The sequence below is a fragment of the Gadus macrocephalus genome, chromosome 7 (genome assembly GCF_031168955.1).
Source record: "Gadus macrocephalus chromosome 7, ASM3116895v1".
Classification (NCBI taxonomy): Eukaryota; Metazoa; Chordata; class Actinopteri; order Gadiformes; family Gadidae; genus Gadus; species Gadus macrocephalus.
In genome coordinates, this window is record NC_082388.1 from 25763304 (window position 1) to 25778446 (window position 15143).

The 15143-nt window shown below is 52.0% G+C and overlaps 1 protein-coding gene across 3 annotated transcripts in view; it reads left to right on the top strand.

Moving 5' to 3' along the window:
* brwd3 (bromodomain and WD repeat domain containing 3) overlaps window positions 1–15143 on the top strand; it is a 34110-nt gene that overhangs the window by 16598 nt on the left and 2369 nt on the right. For all 3 annotated transcript variants that reach the window (XR_009526720.1, XR_009526721.1, XM_060057687.1), the window contains exons 23-39: window positions 232–475; window positions 2896–3006; window positions 3875–3982; window positions 4223–4347; window positions 4993–5075; window positions 5427–5538; window positions 5753–5814; window positions 6498–6653; window positions 7000–7120; window positions 7394–7519; window positions 8243–8318; window positions 8504–8557; window positions 10430–10570; window positions 11441–11593; window positions 13672–13844; window positions 14283–14410; window positions 14962–15093. Coding sequence is in view for 1 of the 3 variants with exons in the window: in XM_060057687.1 (XP_059913670.1) it covers window positions 232–475; window positions 2896–3006; window positions 3875–3982; window positions 4223–4347; window positions 4993–5075; window positions 5427–5538; window positions 5753–5814; window positions 6498–6653; window positions 7000–7120; window positions 7394–7519; window positions 8243–8318; window positions 8504–8557; window positions 10430–10570; window positions 11441–11593; window positions 13672–13844; window positions 14283–14410; window positions 14962–15093 (2105 nt within the window). In the remaining 2 variants the exon portion in view is untranslated. The remainder of the gene's footprint in view (window positions 1–231; window positions 476–2895; window positions 3007–3874; window positions 3983–4222; window positions 4348–4992; window positions 5076–5426; window positions 5539–5752; window positions 5815–6497; window positions 6654–6999; window positions 7121–7393; window positions 7520–8242; window positions 8319–8503; window positions 8558–10429; window positions 10571–11440; window positions 11594–13671; window positions 13845–14282; window positions 14411–14961; window positions 15094–15143) is intronic.

The window sequence follows — 15143 nt, forward strand, 5'->3', positions numbered from 1 at the left end:
GAGATAACATGCACTCACTTAGCCCAGACAGGAACTGCAGGTGTCACAGGAGGAAGTACAGGACAGTAAACATTAGAAAATAGTTAAAATACAACAAACGACAAAGAAACACAGAGAGAAACGGTGTACATAACAGGAAGTGTAAAGGAAGTGAAGGCATTATTGACGGTGTATTCCAGGTGATTAAACTATTACCAGACCAACTAACCCTCTGCCCCGCCCGCTCCCTAGCGACTCCTCCAGCGAGTATTCTGATTGGACAGCGGACGCAGGGATCAACCTGCAGCCGCCCAAGCGACCAACCAGGAGGCTGACTAGACCTCAGGGCTACAGCAGCTCAGAGGAGGAAGAGGAGGAGGAGCAGCAGCAGGAGGAAGAGGACGGGGAGGAGGGGGAGAGACCCCCGAAGAGAGACCGGACGAAGAAGGAAAAGAAGAAGGAGAAGAAGAAGAAGAAGTCGAAAGAGACCAAACAGGTATGATAAGTTAAACCTTATCTTATCTAAAGAGATCAAATGTCATTTATCCTCTAAGCAGATAGCATAAAACCTTATCTTTTCTTTGTCATCTAATCTAAACAGATAAGATAACATGAAACTTGAATCACTCAAACTTTATCTCAGATATTTCTCCTCTCCCCTTCAGCTTTCTTCTTCCATCTTCCCTCTCCTCCTCTCCATCACTTCTCCTCTCACCTGTCGATCTCTGGCTCCTCAATCTCTCCTCCTTATCTCAGTCACTTATCCTCATCTTATCCTCACCTCATCACCCTTCTAGAGAGGTCGATTTGAAGATTTTAGAGTTTTCCTGCAAAACATCCAATAATCTTGACAAGGGAATAGAAGTAGAGAGATGAGGAATACATACGTTGACAAATAAAGACATCACAGAAGGGGGCATGACAGGCTGACCTGGGGCTCACGGCTGAAATGGGGCTCTTGGTGGCTGAATGAGGGGGTCTGAATTCTTTACTGTCGTATAATTCACCCAAAGGCTAATTTTGACAGGGCACTGGACATTATTTTGAATCTCTCCCACAAGCTCGAATCACTGTCTCCTGAGTCACAGAAAAAGACAATCAGAAAAACAGTTAAAACTGACAGCAAGTTTTCTTGGGATCCCACTACCGAGCATTGAACACATTTACAAAGACAGACTGGTGAAAAAGGCCACTAACATTGTTTGTGTCTATACACACCCCCTGGCATCCCATTGGCATCCACTACTGCTATCTGGTCAGCGTTTCTGCCTACCCCTTATGACCAAGAACAGATCCAAATTCGCAAGGATCCTGGAGGGGGCCTGGGAGTATGCCCATCCGGTCTACATGTGTTTTGTGGATCTGGAGAAGGCGTATGACCGGGTCCCCCGGGAGAAACTGTGGGAGGTGCTGCGGGAGTATGGGGTAAGGGGGTCTCTCCTCAGGGCCATCCAATCTCTGTACTCCCAAAGCGAGAGCTGTGTTCGCTTCCTCGGCAGCCAGTCAGTTTCATTTTCCGTGGGTGCTGGTCTCCGCCAGGGCTGCGCCTTGTCACCAATCCTGTTTGTGATATACATAGACAGGATATCGAGGCGTAGTCGTGGTGGAGAGGGGTTGCAGTTCGGTGGTCTGAGGATCTCGTCACTGCTTTTTGCAGATGATGTGGTCCTCATTGGATCATCGGCCTGTGACCTTCAGCACTCACTGGATCGGCTGGCGGCCGAGTGTGAAGCGGCTGGGATGAGGATCAGCACCGCTAAATCTGAGGCCATGACTCTTAGCTGGAAACCGGTGGATTGCTTACTCCGGGTAGGAAATGAGTCCTTAGCCCAAGTGAAGGAGTTCAAGTACCTCTGGGTCTTGTTCGCGAGTGAGGGTACTATGGAGCGTGAGATTGGCCGGAGAATCGGAGCAGCGGGGGCGGTATTGCGTTCGCTTTACCGCACGGTTGTTACGAAAAGAGAGCTGAGCCGCAAGGCAAAGCTCTCGATCTACCGGTCGATCTTCGTTCCTATCCTCACCTATGGTCATGAGGGTTGGGTGATGACCGAAAGGACGAGATCGCGGGTACAAGCGGCCGAGATGAGTTTTCTCAGAAGGGTGGCTGGCGTCTCCCTTAGGGATAGGGTGAGAAGCTCAGCCATCCGTGAGGAACTCGGATTAGAGCCGCTGCTCCTTTACTTAGAAAGGAGTCAGCTGAGGTGGTTCGGGCATCTGGTAAGGATGCCCACTGGGCGCCTTCCTTGGGAGGTGTTTCAGGCACGTCCAGTGGGGAGGAGACCTCGGGGAAGACCCAGGACTAGGTGGAGAGATTATATCTCAACACTGGCCTGGGAACGCCTCGGGATCCCCCCGTCAGAGTTGGTCAATGTGGCCCGGGAAAGGGAAGTCTGGGGCCCCCTGCTTGAGCTGCTCCCCCCGCGACCCGACCCCGGATAAGCGGATGACGATGAGATGAGCTGAGATCCAAATTCTCTTTTGTACCACAAGCCATAAAAGCCTTAAATCAGTCAAGGGAATGGGTCGGCTTAGCTCAGGAGGTAGAGCAGTTGTCTTGTAACCGAAAGGTTGCTAGTTCGATACCCAGAGTGTTGATGTGTCCCTGAGCAAGACACTTAACCCCAACTGCTCCTGACGAGCTGGCTGTCGCCTTGCACGGTAGACTCTGCCGTCGGTGTGTCAATGTGTGTATTAACCGATGTAAGTCGCTTTGGATAAAAGCGTCTGCTAAATGCCCTAATTGTAATTGTAAGATAAGCTATGTCCAGCTGGCCTGGCCATATCCAAGGGTTAGAGAGTATAGTGTATTGTAGTGTGTGATGTATGTTCTTCATGTCTGTCTGTGTCTGATGTATGGACAAGGGCCCACGGGGACAATAAAGTTTCCTACCACTACTACTGTTTGTGTCTCCTCAGAAGCCCATGTCCTCCCTGACGGGCGTGGACCCGGACGAGTGGAGACCGCCCGCCTGGATCACCGAGACCGTCCCCCGGCGATCGCCCTTCGTACCGCAGATGGGAGACGAGGTACTGGGCCCAAGCTCTGCTTTAACCCGGTTCTCACTCCACCAGGGCCGGTGTGAGGGTCCAGAGACTCTGACTAAGACCACGTGTAGAGGTCGAGGCTTCACATCTGGTCTCTGACCAAGACCACGTGTAGAGGTCGAGGCTTCACATCTGGTCTCTGGCTAAGACCACGTGTAGAGGTCGAGGCTTCACATCTGGTCTCTGACTAAGACCACGTGTAGAGGTCGAGGCTTCACATCCGGTCTCTGGCTAAGACCACGTGTAGAGGTCTAGGCTTCACATCCGGTCTCTGACTAAGACCACGTGTAGAGGTCTAGGCTTCACATCTGGTCTCTGACTAAGACCACGTGTAGAGGTCTAGGCTTCACATCTGGTCTCTGACCAAGACCACGTGTAGAGGTCTAGGCTTCACATCTGGTCTCTGACCAAGACCACGTGTAGAGGTCGAGGCTTCACATCTGGTCTCTGACCAAGACCACGTGTAGAGGTCTAGGCTTCACATCTGGTCTCTGGCTAAGACCACGTGTAGAGGTCGAGGCTTCACATCTGGTCTCTGGCTAAGACCACGTGTAGAGGTCGAGGCTTCACATCTGGTCTCTGACTAAGACCACGTGTAGAGGTCTAGGCTTGATGATGGTGATGGTGATGGGAATGACGATGATGACGACGATGATGATGGTGGTGGTGGTTATGGGGATGATGATGATGATGATGATGATGATGGTGGTGGTGATGTTGATGAGGGGATTGATGAAGATATGATGAAGATGATGACGACGATGCTGATGATGATGATGACGATGATATGATGATGATAATGGTGGTTATCATGATGATGATGCTGATAGTGGTGTCCTCTGCCCCCCAGCTGATGTACTTCCGACAGGGCCACCAGGCGTACGTGAGGGCGGTCCGCCGAGCCAAGGCCTACAGCATCAACCCCCAGAAGCAGCCCTGGAACAAGCTGAACCTCAGGGTACCTGCCCCCAAAGGCTCTCTGCCCCTAAAGGCTCTCCCTTTAATCTGTGTTAAACGGCACTAGGTTATGATATTCATAGTGGATAATATAGTTCTGTATGTTTTAAATGATCATTATCTTGATGATCATTACAGTATTTGTAATGAAGGTGGTGTTGTGGTGTGTCTCAGGACCAGGCGTCTGAAGGTGGTGTAAGTGATAGTATGTATAATGAGGTGGTGTTGTGGTGTGTCTCAGGACCAGGAGTCAGTGAAGGTGGTGGGCATCAAGTACGAGGTCGGCTCCCCCACCCTGTGCTGCCTGAAGCTAGCCTTCCTGGACCTCCGCTCCGGCAAGATGACGGGCGACTCCTTCTCCCTCAAGTGAGCCCAGAGCCAGCCCTGCACGGGGCTTAGGTTCATACTGGTGGAGTCCCCTTCAGGAGGGGTGCCCAATCCGGGGTCCCCGGCCCTCCTGGGGCCGGCTGATTTGCATAATGTGGTCCCGTGAGATCGCTGAAGTTTGTAGACATTTTGTGAGAAAATAAAAACGTATGAAGTTTTGACGTTCTCCTAAAGGTCCGGTGTACACCGTCAGACTGCCTTGGGATTCTTACCCATGAGCCAACCACGACCAGTCCCTCGGTGGCGTGCCATGCACCCCAGTCACTGGGTCATGGTGTTATGGGCAGATGGGGGCTGGGTTGAGGCCATATCTGGGTTTCAACCCGCAGATGCTTGTACATCAGAGCTTTGGGTCAGAAGAGAGAGAGATTCAAGATAACTTTTTTGTCGCATGCATAGTTATACGTGTACAACAAGCAGTGGAATGTATTCCTGACTTCGCTGCAAGACTGTGCTGACACTCAATTTGATAATATAAGTTAAAAAAACTATTTATGAAGACATATAATGATAAATAGGTTTAAAAAGACATCATAATCATAAGATAGTCCAACAAAGCCTGGACTAATAAAAGTGCTTGCTTAAAGTGCAGGGCCTAAAGTGCAGGGTGCAATCCCCCCCCAGGTACCACGACATGCCCGATGTCATCGACTTCCTGGTCCTGCTGCAGTTCTACAACGAGGCTAAAGACCACAACTGGCAGCCAGGTGAGTCCCATTCCTCTGCCTCACTTCCTCCACCTCACTTCCTGTGAATCGAGCCCTCGTGCACACCGGTTTAAGGAGACCAGTCCCAAACAGTCCTCATCGCTCGGTGTGCGTCAGAGCTCTCACTCTGTAGGTTAATTACATGCTACTGAATGCGTGAGCTGTGATTGGCTGAGGTGTGACCCGGTCACCTGTCCGTGAAGCTTTGTTGTCCTGCAGTGATTGACAGTGATTGAAGGGTCGATGACGGGGGAGCCCAGACCCAGAATGAAACGGTACTTGTTGGCGAGCGTTTTTATTGGGTGTCACTGTGTGTCCGTGTTGTTAACGGCGACCTCTCCTCCTCTACAGGCATGAGGTTCCGCAGCATCATCGACGACGCCTGGTGGTTCGGCTCGGTGGAGGACCAGGAGCCACTGCAGCTGGAGTACCCCGACAGCCTGTTCCAGAGCTACGCAGTCAGGTCAGTAACAGACAGACAGTCAGTAACAGACAGTCAGTAACAGACAGTAACAGAGCTACGCCGTCAGGTCAGTGACAGACAGAGCTACGGAGTCAGGTCAGTAACAGACAGCCTGTCTGGTCAGTAACAGACTGACGGAGCAGAGCTGATGGAGTACAGATGGAATGGGTGGAGGTAATGGTAGTAGTAGTAACTCAACCCTCTCTACTCTCAGGTGGGACAACGAGGAGCAGGAGAAGATGAGTCCCTGGGACATGGAGCCCATTCCTGAAGAAGGTGGGTTCTACCTCAGACCGTCTCACCTCTCCACCTGACCGTCTCACCTCTCCACCTGACCGTCTCACCTCTCCACCTGACCGTCTCACCTCTCCACCTGACCGTCTCACCTCTCCACCTGCCGTTCTAAACCTCCTGACGTTCTAAACCTCCTGACGTTCTAAACCTCCTGACGTTCTAAACCTCCTGACGTTCTAAACCCTCCTGACGTTCTAAACCCTCCTGACGTTCTAAACCTCCTGACGTTCTAAACCCTCCTGACGTTCTAAACCCTCCTGACGTTCTAAACCTCCTTACGTTCTAAACCTCCTGACGTTCTAAACCCTCCTGACGTTCTAAACCTCCTGACGTTCTAAACCTCCTGACGTTCTAAACCTTCCTGACGTTCTAAACCTTCCTGACGTTCTAAACCTTCCTGACGTTCTAAACCCTCCTGACGTTCTAAACCCTCCTGACGTTCTAAACCTCCTGACGTTCTAAACCTTCCTGACGTTCTAAACCTCCTGTCGTTCTAAACCTCCTGACGTTCTAAACCTTCCTGACGTTCTAAACCCTCCAGACGTTCTAAACCCTCCTGACGTTCTAAACCTCCTGACGTTCTAAACCCTCCTGACGTTCTTAACCTTCCTGACGTTCTGACGTTCCATCCTCTCCACCTGACGTTCTCCTTCTGTGCTCCCCAGCGGCACTGCCGGAGGAGGAGGGTGGAGGCGTGGAGGTGCTGGAGGAGGAGCTGGTGGCCCTGCTCTATGAGCCCCAGGAGGGCGAGTGGGGGGCCCACACCCGGGACGAGGACTGTGAGCGGGTCCTCCAAGGGATCACGGACCTCCTCACGCTAGGTACGCTAACGGCTAGGCTAGGCTAACGGCACAGCGGGTGAATGCACGCGTTAGCATTGGTTTAGCGTAACATGTTTATTTATGTGTTGATATCGCTTGTTTGTTGACTTGTTTATGTGTTTGTGGACTTGTTTGTTGACTGGTTGATTTGTGTGTTGATGTTTGTGTGTACATGTTTGTTGACTTGTGGATGTTTTGGTTGATTTTTTTTGACGTGTTTGTTGACTAGGGGATGTTTTTGTGAACTTGTTTGTCGACGTGTTTGTCGACTTGTTGACGTGTTTGTTGACGCTGTGACGTGTTTGTTGACGTGTTTGTTGACGTGTCGACGTGCCGCCCCCTCCAGACGTGGCGAAGGCCTTTGCGTTGCCCGTGGACCTGCGGGACTATCCGCTCTACTGCACCGCGGTGGCCTACCCCACCGACCTCAGCACCATCCGCCTGCGTCTGGACAACCGCTTCTACAGGTAGGCCACCTCGGGCTCCGCCCACAGAGGAAGCTCCACTCATAGACCCCGCCCACAGAGGAAGCTCCACCCATAGACCGACCCCGCCCACAAAATACGCCCCTCATATGTAACGCACCCGTTCATGCAAGGCTTTTAGGAAACCTTTCTAACCTTTTACATTGGTGTTTCTTCAAAGCAATCTCCCTGTGACTCATATTCTGTGGTCCCTCCTTCTCCTCCCCCTCCTCCTCCCCTCCTCCCCCCCCCCCCCCCCCCCCCCCCCTCCTCCAGGCGTATCTCTGCTCTGATGTGGGAGGTGCGCTACATCGAGCACAACGCCCGCACCTTCAACGAGCCGCAGAGCCCCATCGTGGCCGCCGCCAAGGTGGTGACCGACATCCTGCTGCACTACATCGGGTACGCTGCCCGCCGCGCCTCCTCCCCCAGCTCCTCCTGGGGCTCCTCCCCCAGCTCCTCCTGGGGCTCCTCCCCCAGCTCCTCCTGGGGCTCCTCCCCCACCTCCTCCTGGGGCTCCTCCCCCACCTCCTCCTGGAGCTCCTCCCCCAGCTCCTCCCCGAACTCCTCCCCCACCTCCTCCTGGGGCTCCTCCCCCACCTCCTCCTGGAGCTCCTCCCCGAACTCCTCCCCCACCTCCTCCTGGGGCTCCTCCCACTTACTGGCACTGGCACTCCCCACATGAAATAACAATTAATTAATGGACTAATGACTAATTAGTTTACTAATGGACATTTTGCTAAAGAACAGTCCAAGTAATGAAGTAACATTTTATTGAGGAACATTTTGCTAATGAACACTTTACATAATAAAATAAAATATTATTAAAGGACGTTTTATTATAGAACAGTTACTAAAGAGCAGTTAATTACAAGATAATGCATAAATCAAGAACCACTGTAAACGACCTGCTCTTAAGGGATATTATTCACAGTACAGATAATCCTTTATTGATAGTCCAGATAACTCCTTTAATGGGCTCTTCAGAATCATGTTTGGATGTTAGATTTATTAAAGCTACTCCAATAGGTCCTGCTTTAAAACATGATCCCCTTTGATCTACTTTGAACACGTGTTGACTCTGTAAGTCTCTGATTGGCTGTGTTTGTTCTGCTCCTCCGTCAGGGATCAGAGCTGCACGGACATCTTGGATCTGTTCCACAGGCTGAGGTCAGAGGTCAGCAGTGGAGGAGAGCTGGAGGTGAGTGATCCAGATCCTCCCACAAGTTCTGCTCCACAGTTTGTCACTCTTCACTCTCCTCTCCTGTCGGTGGTGTTGCGTCTTGCTCTCTCACTCTCTTCCTCACTCTCTTTCTCTCACTCTGTAACTCTGGGTCTGGGTGGTGTAACTCTGGGTGGTGTAACTGTGTGTCCGTCCGTCTGCAGGTGGCTGACGTGGACGTGGACTCGGACACCCCGGGGACGTCTTCTGGGAACCGGGTAAGAGACTCTGTCATGATGAAGGGTGGGCCGGTGTTTAATACAGCCTCCATCTTCACTACAGCTGCTCGTAACCAACCAGTGTGTTGGTGTCTCCTAGTTACTAACCTAGTTACTAACCAGCGTGTTGGTGTCTCCTAGTTACTAACCAGCGTGTTGGTGTCTCCTAGTTACTAACCAGCGTGTTGGTGTCTCCTAGTTACTAACCTAGTTACTAACCAGCGTGTTGGTGTCTCCTAGTTACTAACCAGCGTGTTGGTGTCTCCTAGTTACTAACCAGCGTGTTGGTGTCTCCTAGTTACTAACCAGCGTGTTGGTGTCTCCTAGTAACTAACCTAGTTACTAACCAGTGTGTTGGTGTCTCCTAGTTACTAACCTAGTTACTAACCAGTGTGCCGCTGTCTCCTAGTTACTAACCTAGTTACTAACAGGTGTGATGGTGTCTTTTAGTTACTTACCCGTGTGCTGGTGTCTCCTAGTGACTAACCCGTGTGCTGGTGTCTCCTAGTGACTAACCCGTGTGCTGGTGTCTCCTAGTGACTAACCCGTGTGCTGGTGTCTCCCAGTGACTAACCCGTGTGCTGGTGTCTCCTAGTGACTAACCCGTGTGCTGGTGTCTCCTAGTGACTAACCCGTGTGCTGGTGTCTCTCAGTGACTAACCCATGTGCTGGTGTCTCCCAGTGACTAACCTGTGTGCTGGTGTCTCCCAGTGACTAACCCGTGTGCTGGTGTCTCCTAGTGACTAACCCGTGTGCTGGTGTCTCCCAGTGACTAACCCGTGTGCTGGTGTCTCCTAGTGACTAACCCGTGTGCTGGTGTCTCCCAGTGACTAACCCGTGTGCTGGTGTCTCCTAGTGACTAACCCGTGTGCTGGTGTCTCCCAGTGACTAACCCGTGTGCTGGTGTCTCCCAGTGACTAACCCGTGTGCTGGTGTCTCCTAGTGACTAAACCGTGTGCTGGTGTCTCCCAGTGACTAACCCGTGTGCTGGTGTCTCCCAGTGACTAAACCGTGTGCTGGTGTCTCCTAGTGACTAACCCGTGTGCTGGTGTCTCCCAGTGACTAACCCGTGCTCTGGTGTCTCTCAGTGACTAACCCGTGTGCTGGTGTCTCCTAGTGACTAACCCGTGTGCTGGTGTCTCCCAGTGACTAACCCGTGTGCTGGTGTCTCCTAGTGACTAACCCGTGTGCTGGTGTCTCCCAGTGACTAACCCGTGTGCTGGTGTCTCTCAGTGACTAACCCGTGTGCTGGTGTCTCCCAGTGACTAACCTGTGTGCTGGTGTCTCCCAGTGACTAACCCGTGTGCTGGTGTCTCCTAGTGACTAACCCGTGTGCTGGTGTCTCCCAGTGACTAACCCGTGTGCTGGTGTCTCCTAGTGACTAACCCGTGTGCTGGTGTCTCCCAGTGACTAACCCGTGTGCTGGTGTCTCCTAGTGACTAACCCGTGTGCTGGTGTCTCCCAGTGACTAACCCGTGTGCTGGTGTCTCACAGTGACTAACCCGTGTGCTGGTGTCTCCCAGTGACTAAACCGTGTGCTGGTGTCTCCCAGTGACTAACCCGTGTGCTGGTGTCTCCCAGTGACTAACCCGTGTGCTGGTGTCTCCCAGTGACTAACCCGTGTGCTGGTGTCTCCCAGTGACTAACCCGTGTGCTGGTGTCTCCTAGTGACTAACCCGTGTGCTGGTGTCTCCGAGTGACTAACCCGTGTGCTGGTGTCTCCCAGTGACTAACCCGTGCTCTGGTGTCTCCCAGTGACTAACCCGTGTGCTGGTGTCTCCTAGTGACTAACCCGTGCTCTGGTGTCTCCCAGTGACTAACCTGTGTGCTGGTGTCTCCCAGTGACTAACCCGTGTGCTGGTGTCTCCCCAGGCCTCCTCCAGCTCTAAGAAGCGGGGGGTGGAGCTGGACGTGAACGCGTGGAAGGGCCAGGTCAGAGACCTGATCAGACACATGATCACCAGCCGGGACTCGGAGCCCTTCAGGCAGCCCGTCGACCTGTTTGTCTACCCGGTAAGACTCACTCACTCACTCACTCACTCACTCACTCACTCACTCACTCACTCACTCACTGCCAACATGTTACTCTACTCGGTAAGACTCACTCACTCACTCACTCACTCACTCACTGCCAACATGTTACTCTACTCGGTAAGACTCACTCACTCACTCACTCACTGCCAACATGTTACTCTACTCGGTAAGACTCACTCACTCACTCACTCACTCACTCACTGCCAACATGTTACTCTACTCGGTAAGACTCACTCACTCACTGCCAACATGTTACTCTACTCAGTAAGACTCACTCACTCACTGCCAACATGTTACTCGACTCGGTAAGACTCACTCACTCACTCACTGCCAACATGTTACTCGACTCGGTAAGACTCACTCACTCACTCACTGCCAACATGTTACTCTACTCACTCACTCACTCACTCACTCACTCACTCACTCACTCACTCACTCACTGCCAACATGTTACTCTACTCGGTAAGACTCACTCACTCACTGCCAACATGTTACTCTACTCGGTAAGACTCACTCACTCACTCACTCACTCACTGCCAACATGTTACTCGACTCGGTAAGACTCACTCACTCACTGCCAACATGTTACTCACTCACTCACTCACTCACTCACTCACTCACTCACTCACTCACTCACTCACTCACTCACTGCCAACATGTTACTCACTCACTCACTCACTCACTCACTCACTCACTCACTCACTCACTCACTCACTCACTCACTCACTCACTCACTCACTCACTCACTCACTGCCAACATGTTACTCTACTCACTCACTCACTCACTCACTCACTCACTCACTCACTCACTCACTCACTCACTCACTCACTCACTCACACTGTGTCCAGGACTACCGGGACATCATTGACACCCCCATGGACCTGAGCACGGTGTCGGAGACGCTGGTGGGTGGGAACTACGAGAACCCCATGGAGGTCAGCAAGGACGTGCGGCTCATCTTCACCAACTCCAAGGCCTACACCCCCAACAAGAAGTCCCAGGTAGGAGACCCCCCCCTCGGACCGTCTGGCCGGCTGTCCTCTGTGGACTGATTCAGAGGATTTAAATGATTCGATCCTCTTTCCTTTGAACTTTTAGCTCAAAGTTATTTAGATGCGTTAGTTAGTCTATACCGAGACTCAGATTTAGAGTGAACTGTGCCTCCTGTCTCTAGAGCTAGACTCTATTACAGTGAACTGTGCCTCCTGTCTCTAGAGCTACAGAGACTCTTACAGTGAACTGTGCCTCCTGTCTCTAGAGCTACAGAGACTCTTACAGTGAACTGTGCCTCCTGTCTCTAGAGCTACAGAGACTCTTACAGTGAACTGTGCCTCCTGTCTCTAGAGCTAGACTCTATTACAGTGAACTGTGACTCCTGTCTCTAGAGCTACAGAGACTCTTACAGTGAACTGTGACTCCTGTCTCTAGAGCTACAGAGACTCTTACAGTGAACTGTGCCTCCTGTCTCTAGAGCTAGACTCTATCAGAGTGAACTGTGCCTCCTGTCTCTAGAGCTACAGAGACTCTTACAGTGAACTGTGCCTCCTGTCTCTAGAGCTAGACTCTATTACAGTGAACTGTGCCTCCTGTCTCTAGAGCTAGACTCTATCAGAGTGAACTGTGCCTCCTGTCTCTAGAGCTACAGAGACTCTTACAGTGAACTGTGCCTCCTGTCTCTAGAGCTACAGAGACTCTTACAGTGAACTGTGCCTCCTGTCTCTAGAGCTAGACTCTATTACAGTGAACTGTGCCTCCTGTCTCTAGAGCTAGACTCTATCAGAGTGAACTGTGCCTCCTGTCTCTAGAGCTACAGAGACTCTTACAGTGAACTGTGCCTCCTGTCTCTAGAGCTACAGAGACTCTTACAGTGAACTGTGCCTCCTGTCTCTAGAGCTAGACTCTATTACAGTGAACTGTGCCTCCTGTCTCTAGAGCTACAGAGACTCTTACAGTGAACTGTGACTCCTGTCTCTAGAGCTAGACTCTATTACAGTGAACTGTGACTCCTGTCTCTAGAGCTACAGAGACTCTTACAGTGAACTGTGACTCCTGTCTCTAGAGCTACAGAGACTCTTACAGTGAACTGTGCCTCCTGTCTCTAGAGCTAGACTCTATTACAGTGAACTGTGCCTCCTGTCTCTAGAGCTACAGAGACTCTTACAGTGAACTGTGCCTCCTGTCTCTAGAGCTAGACTCTTACAGTGAACTGTGACTCCTTTCTCTAGAGCTAGACTCTATCAGAGTGAACTGTGCCTCCTGTCTCTAGAGCTACAGAGACTCTTACAGTGAACTGTGCCTCCTGTCTCTAGAGCTACAGAGACTCTTACAGTGAACTGTGCCTCCTGTCTCTAGAGCTACAGAGACTCTTACAGTGAACTGTGCCTCCTGTCTCTAGAGCTACAGAGACTCTTACAGTGAACTGTGCCTCCTGTCTCTAGAGCTAGACTCTATTACAGTGAACTGTGACTCCTGTCTCTAGAGCTAGACTCTATTACAGTGAACTGTGACTCCTGTCTCTAGAGCTAGACTCTATTACAGTGAACTGTGCCTCCTGTCTCTAGAGCTACAGAGACTCTTACAGTGAACTGTGCCTCCTGTCTCTAGAGCTACAGAGACTCTTACAGTGAACTGTGCCTCCTGTCTCTAGAGCTACAGAGACTCTTACAGTGAACTGTGCCTCCTGTCTCTAGAGCTACAGAGACTCTTACAGTGAACTGTGCCTCCTGTCTCTAGAGCTAGACTATATTACAGTGAACTGTGCCTCCTGTCTCTAGAGCTAGACTCTATCAGAGTGAACTGTGCCTCCTGTCTCTAGAGCTACAGAGACTCTTACAGTGAACTGTGCCTCCTTTCTCTAGAGCTACAGAGACTCTTACAGTGAACTGTGACTCCTGTCTCTAGAGCTACGGAGAGACTATATCAGAGTGAACTGTGACTCCTTTCTCTAGAGCTAGACTCTATTAGAGTGAACTGTGCCTCCTGTCTCTAGAGCTAGACTCTATTAGAGTGAACTGTGCCTCCTGTCTCTAGAGCTACAGAGAGACTATATCAGAGTGAACGGTGCCTCCTGTCCCTCCAGATCTACACCATGACTCTGAGCCTGTCGGCCTACTTCGAGAGCCGCATCATCTCCATCATCTCGGACCACAAGTCGGCCGTCCAGAACCAGCGGCGCAGCAGCCAGCGGCTGAGCTACAGGAAGAGGCTCCACAGCCCCGGAGGAAGCTCGTCTCCTGGGAGCCCGCCCCCCAGGTACCCCCCGCCCCGCCCGCGACTGGAGACCGCCCATATGTGATGTGGGGGGGGGCTTTGATAAGCCACATGTAACGCTCGCCGTATAACCTTCGCCCTGTGGTCTCTGTCTGTTTCTCTCTCCATCTTTCTTTCTGTGTGTCCGTCTGTCTCTCTGTTTGTCTCTGTGTGTCCGACTGTCTCTCTGTGTGTCTGTCTCTCTGTTTGTCTCTGTGTGTCTGTCTCTCTGTTTGTCTCTGTGTGTCCGACTGTCTCTCTGTTTGTCCGACTGTCTCCCTGTTTGTCTCTGTGTGTCCGACTGTCTCTCTGTTTGTCCGACTGTCTCTCTGTTTGTCTCTGTGTGTCTGTCTCTCTCCCTGTCTTTCTCTGTCTCTGTCGGTCTGTTTGTCTGTCTGTCTCTCTCTCTTTCTGTGTGTCTGTCCGCCTGTCTGTCTCCAGCCCCAAAGGGAAGCACAAGTCAGGGAAGACCAAGAAGTCGAAGTCGAAGTCGAAGCCAAACAAGTCGAGGGCCCGGAGCGAGAGTTCCTCCAAGAAGAGCCGGTCCTCGTCCCGACGGCCGCGCCGGGGTAAGAGGAGGATGGTAGTGGTGATGAGGATGGTGATGAGGATGAGGATGATGATGAGTGATACGGAGATGGTTTGTGGCCCCCTGTGTCTTCGGGGCCGTGTCCACAAACCTTCAATCCTTCCCTTTATAGTAGCGTGATTTGGTGCACAGATCTGGTGCCCTATGTAGTCTAGGGCGCCACAAATTCCACACTATTACCCATGATGCATCGCGTATTATTTTCGTCTAATGACGTCCGACATCTCTCACTCACTCACCCCCTCACCCACTCTCTCACCCCCTCACCCACTCTCTCTCCCCCTCACTCACTCTCTCTCCCCCTCACCCACTCTCTCTCCCCCTCACTCACTCTCTCTCCCCCTCACCCACTCTCTCTCCCCCTCACTCCCTCACTCCCTCACTCACCCCCTCACCCACTCACTCACCCCCTCACCCACTCACTCTCCCCCTCACCCACTCTCTCTCCCCCTCACCCACTCTCTCTCCCCCTCACTCACTCACTCACCCCCTCACCCACTCTCTCTCCCCCTCACCCTCTCTCTCTCACAGCTCCCCCCAGCGATGTGGAGGTGGATGAAGACAGCCAGCCCTCCTCTTCCTCTTCCTCCACCTCAGCCAGCCAAGCTCCGCCCCCCACCACCTCCTCACGCAGCCGGGCCACGCCCCCCGCCAAGAGAACAGGTACCTGGGAATAAAAAGCTCTCCCTAAACGCATTACTTTCTGTTTTTGT